The following is a 5,480-nucleotide window of genomic DNA, read 5'->3' as shown; positions in this document are numbered from 1 at the left end:
AGGCAGTGCTGAGGTTATCAGATGGATAACATTCAGCAGAGTTACACCTCCACTCACCTGCTACCTCAAAGTGAGACATGAGACAGCAGCAGGACAACAGTGAACACAGAAAAGGAGAAGAAACTGAATGGAAATGGAGGGAGAGGGAGAAGAGAAAAAACCCCAGAATATTGTAGAGATACAGAGAGACAGATGATGATTCAGGAGAATGAAGATAAGATCTTTATGTTAAGTGTGGATTTAAGGAATCTTCAGTCAGCGGTCATGGAGCAGAGTCAGGAGAAATTCTCTAAAAACGAGTCAATAGATAGATAGAGTGGGAGAGAGTGGGAGAAAAAGAGAGAAAAGTGGATAAAGTGGGACAGTTGAAGGTAAAGTGAGACCTGAGGGCTGATATGATGAAGAGATATAAAGGTGATGAATAAAAAAGTAAAGCTCTGTTGAACATCTCTGAGAGGAGGAGAAGATTTACGGTGTATCTGAAACCCACTCTCCCTCACACTGATGTTAAATCCACAGAGACGCTCAGGTCAGTGGCGTGGAACAGGAAGGAGCAGCGAGACTGAAGCTGGTGTGGTTTTGGCCGCATCATAACTCACAGCGCTGCCATTATGCCTCAAGGGCGAAAGAAGGTGCAAGTGATATTTCATCTCTCGCTTCTCAGGTGCTAAAACATATTAATGTCCTCTGTGTCGTATTTATGAGCCTCAGCGCCGTTGTTTCCTCTGCAGCTCGGGGAAGTGCGTCCTTACTGTAACAACAAGAAACATCTCAGACTCTCTACCTTCAGCTTCTCCTCTCCTTCTCTTCCTCACATTTTCATCACCACTCCAAAACCTTCTAACATCATGATCACATGTTCAGCACCTAGCGCTTAACCTAACTCCTGGTTAAAACAGATTTATTAAACACCTGAGCATGATGGGGGTCATTTCACGAGGTGAATATCAGTGCTTCTGCTGGAGATGATGTGTGTGGAGGTGCAGTTGTGGCTACAGTGAAAGGAGACGTGTTGAATTGTGTTCATTGGGTTTTTTGCTTTAGTGATGACGTTCATTCTGACTGTAAGAGATTCCTGTGCGTGATGTATAGTAATGGCATTAAGAGATGGATTGTTTCAGGTAGAACATCACTGAAGGTCTTGAGGGTGAAAAACAACCCCCTGGTACTGCTGTATACCCCACACTGTTGCAGATTTCTGCACTCTGATTGGTCAGAAGGTGTAACTACAGTTACAGTTCTAACTGTAGTGCAGGTTCACATTAACACACTGAGCTCTGAGTCGTGATGGTTTCCATAGTAACCTGTACTGCTCCATGTAGTCTACAAATAAGTGTGCTGATGATCAGTTTCCTTTAACTGAACTCCACCCAAGTGGTTTATCATGTGTCCTGTTACAGCACGTCCTTATTTCACCCAAAGTTTTATTACTGTTCACGTTCCTGAAGCAGATTCCCTGCAGTGCAGCTTAGTCATAATAATCATCATAATAATAATAATAATAATAATAATAATAATAATAATAATATATTAGTTGTTATAATGAACGTAAGGCACTAAAGTGAAACTCAATAATGAAACCCTGTAAAACAGTAAACATGTCACACTTTTTTAGCACATCATTTCTGTACCTGTGTTTCAGTGTGTGTGTGTGTGTGTGTATGTGTGTGTGTGTGTGTGTGTGTGTGTGTGTGTGTGTGTGTGTGTGTGTGTGTGTGTAAGGGATATGGGATGAGAGGAGTGTGAGATTAGAGAGAAACTGGCATGCTCTAAAACAGAGAAGAGAACAAAAGAAAGGTGATGGAGTGAGATGTTTCTCCACAGTCAGGACCATGTGTGACGACGTGTTCAAGTCCTTAGAAAGACAGGAATATCAGAGTGTTTTTGAGGACATTTAGCTTGTCCCCATGAGGATCACTACACTTTAACTAGTCTTAATTTAAAAACTAAATCTGAAATGTAATTATATCCAGTAATACTCACATGGATAACAAGGCACTCACACTCACACTCACACACACACACACACACACACACACACACACACACACAAACGGGCGCACACACACACACACACGCGTCTTGTAGGCACCTTCACTCCACTCTCTGGGTGATGGAAGAAATGCCTGCATCAGCAATTCCTCCTCCACTGCTTGACCTTCTTGATGAGTGCTCCCTTTAATTAAAGTGTGTGTGTGTGTGTGTGTGTGTGTGTATGTGTGTGTGTGTGTGTGTGTGTGTGTGTGTGTGTGTGAGTGTGTGTGTGTGTGTGTGTGTGTGTGTGTGTGTGTGTGTGTGTGTGTGTGTGTGTGTGTGTGTGTGTGTGTGTAAGACAGACGTCCTGAGAAGCCATTAGGAGAGTAGGGGGATTTTTAAACTGCGAGTTCAGGCATGACAGAGATCTTTTGTCATCTTCAAAAGAGAATCAACACAGAACTCTCTCACACACACACACACACACACACACACACACACACACACACACACACACACACACACACCACACACACACACTTTAACTCTATCTATATTAAATATCTAATGAAATGTATACTACTTGGTCTTATTCTTGGTCAGCAGTGTAGGTTTGCTAAACGTTTGAAGTTCATGATTATTAATGTTAGCAGATTGTTGTGATTAGCGGTGTTTAGCATCCACAATAAAGCTTACTAAGCTAGCATAGACTCAAACCCAGTGGGCGTGTCTCTCTGGGCGATTACCTGGCACGAATGTCACTGATTGGCTGCCTGAACCTGTCTGCGTGAATCAGAGATCAGCCCCAGTGTCACTCCACAATTCTCCAGATTATTCTGTGGGTTAAAGGCTGCTGGAGGTTCTGTAGAAAATACGACTCTGTTTCACTTTGCCGTTAACCAACAGTGTAAGAGATCTCACCACACCCCTGAGGAACATCTGATCACACCTGGCAGTCCATCAGTAAAAACTCAACAGCGTGTGTGTAGACGCAGACAAAACCACACCAACGATCTTCATTTACTGCTAACGAGCGGCTCCTGTAGAGCAGGACATGCCCCCTGGGGGCGGGGCATCAACGTCCTTCTGAAAGTTTACAGTGGTCAGAACCCCAAAATAATACACACGTGTGTGATTGTTGATCAATAATTACACCCCTTTCACTACACACGATTCGCCAATAAACAGCCGGGAGAACAGTCCACAAACATCTGCCCTCGGAATAGAACAGGTCCTTCATGAACTCTGGCAGTGGTGGAAAGTAATGAAGCAAAAATTTAATTTGTTAATGTACTTTTTTTTAAAGTAATTAATTAAATTAATTTGTTAATGTACTTGAGGAGGTTTTTTGCGTATTTTTACTGAAGTAATTCTATTTGGGGTCTTTTACTTTAACTTCACATTTCAAAGTCATTTGACATTTGACTGAGTCTCTACTTTAACTCCACTACACGCTTTGTGTTCTTCCTCCACCACTGGATGCCGTGTAGATGCCCAACCCCAGCACACCACCACAGCGCAGCGTTACCAGCTCTGTGTCCCAACACCACACCAGGCACTGTATTAATACAGCATCATGCGGTTACCATGACAACGTCCAAAACTGCATACTTCCATATCAGATCCAGGTCCAGTATGTGAACAAAACACCCGTTACCTCACAATGATACATACTACAGTACAGTATGTGGAAAGCAGTACCACTGGTTACCATGACTACATCCTACACTGCATACTTCAGCAGCACTAAGGATGTAAGTACCGCCTTCTGGTCACCATGGTTACGTATTACACCAATACTCTTGTGTATGACGTGCCAAAGAGTACAGCTGTATTCCAATTGCTATGGCAGCGTCCGGACGCGTACACCGTGTTCCGTGTGTAGTAACAGATGCACGTCACCATGGCTACAGCAGCACCGTGTAGTGGGTTTTAGTACGGCAGTTATTCCTCAACTTCTCTCTCGCGGGCCCCGTAAGCGTGCGTGTGCGTATATGTGCACGCGCAGACCGGTTTCACGGTCTGTACGGTGCGGGAAAAAAATAAATGAACACAGACGTTAAATGCACAGACCTTGACGGGAGAGCTGCGCGTGGCTCTGGGCGAGTCCCGGACCGCGGTACCGGGGGGTGAGGCGGTACCGAGCGGCCGCACGGGTGCGCGGTGTTTCAGGCCGTCCAGGAGGCGCACGAGCAGGATGTTGGCTGGTAGATCGTCGACGCCGCAGTCCACCAGCACGCGGCACTCGGGGCAGCGCAGTTCGCGGCGCGAGCTCACGATGCTCTCGAGGCAACGGCGGCAGAAGGTGTGCTGGCACGGAAGAACCTTCGCGCTTGCGTCCAGCCGCTCCAGGCACACGGAGCACTCCAGGAGATCCAGCAGCGAAGACTCGTCCATCTTCAGCTCTCAGCCCCGCGGCGCTAACACACACTCCCGATCACCGAGCACGGAGCGAGCGCGCGCATCCCGACCACTGACCCCCGATCCTTCGTGACGCGCGCGCGCGCTCGCTCTCCTCGTCTCTCTCTCTCTCTCTCTCTCTCTCTCTCTCTCTCTCTCCCCCGCAGCTGGTCGAGAAACGATGATGGGCTTTTTTCCCTAATATAACCACGCCCCCTAGCGGAGGTCTCCACGCTGTGATTAGTCAGCGGTCACCATGGTCACACTCGAAATGGCAACGTGAAAGAAAAGGAAAACGTGAAGCTTCACGTGGAAATTGAAGAATCGTCACACCGCAGAAAAGTTCCCCCAAAAGAGAAACATTCACCTCATTATTCACAAAACAACATCTTCTTTCCAACCAGAAACTTTGTACTCCATTATTCTAATAATTATTCAAACATCTGCAGAAACCTTCTAAGTTTATAAAAATACATTCTCTGGACTTTCTATTAATTATTCCTTATTATACAATATTAACAAAATCAACTCAAACCCAGGATTATAACACTCACCTCGCGCCATGGACCCCCACTGGGTAACTATAAACGGGGGAATAATTCTAATATTGGTGTTAAAATAATCACTTAACCTCGTCTTTAGGGCGGGGCTTGGGGCGGGGCTTCACACCTGTAATCTTTAACTGGATATTTCATTTTAATCCACTCTGATTTCCTGTCAGTCATCAGATCATCTGTGGTATTGCTTCTGATTTATTGCCTCTTTTGTGGCAGGTAAAAAACTCAATGTGGTGCATTAGATATGCACTAGAATGTGTGTGTGTGTGTGTGTGTGTGTGTGTGTGTGTGTGTGTGTGTGTGTGTGTGTGTGTGTGTGTGTAAGTGACCCATTTAGAGGTTCCTGTAAATGTTGCACCACTAACCACAGCATACTTTGAGAACATTAATATGCTGACATCAAGTTGTTTTATTCCCACACACACTCATCTACTCATCCATCATTTGCAGGAATGAAACGCTGCTGCAGGAGACAGGGTCTGAAGGAGACACTGTTTTAGTAATACAGCTGTCAAAGTTCAGTAAATCAGGTGAAGAAGTGCAGCAGGA

General features: G+C 45.3%; 1 protein-coding gene across 1 annotated transcript in view; it reads right to left on the bottom strand.

Moving 5' to 3' along the window:
• The window catches only part of LOC310723876 (E3 ubiquitin-protein ligase SH3RF3-like), a 49,373-nt gene extending 44,557 nt beyond the window's left edge, over positions 1 to 4,816 (bottom strand). The window contains exon 1 of the mRNA XM_083537341.1: positions 4,048 to 4,816. Coding sequence (XP_083393467.1) covers positions 4,048 to 4,371 — 324 coding nt within the window. The 5' untranslated portion in view covers positions 4,372 to 4,816. The remainder of the gene's footprint in view (positions 1 to 4,047) is intronic.
• Positions 4,817 to 5,480: the final 664 nt, after the last annotated feature.

Source organism: Silurus aristotelis (assembly GCF_946808225.1).
Source record: "Silurus aristotelis genome assembly, chromosome: 3".
Lineage (NCBI taxonomy): Eukaryota > Metazoa > Chordata > Actinopteri > Siluriformes > Siluridae > Silurus > Silurus aristotelis.
The sequence above is the reverse complement of the archived record's forward strand: the minus strand, read 5'-3'. Positions and strand labels throughout refer to the sequence as shown.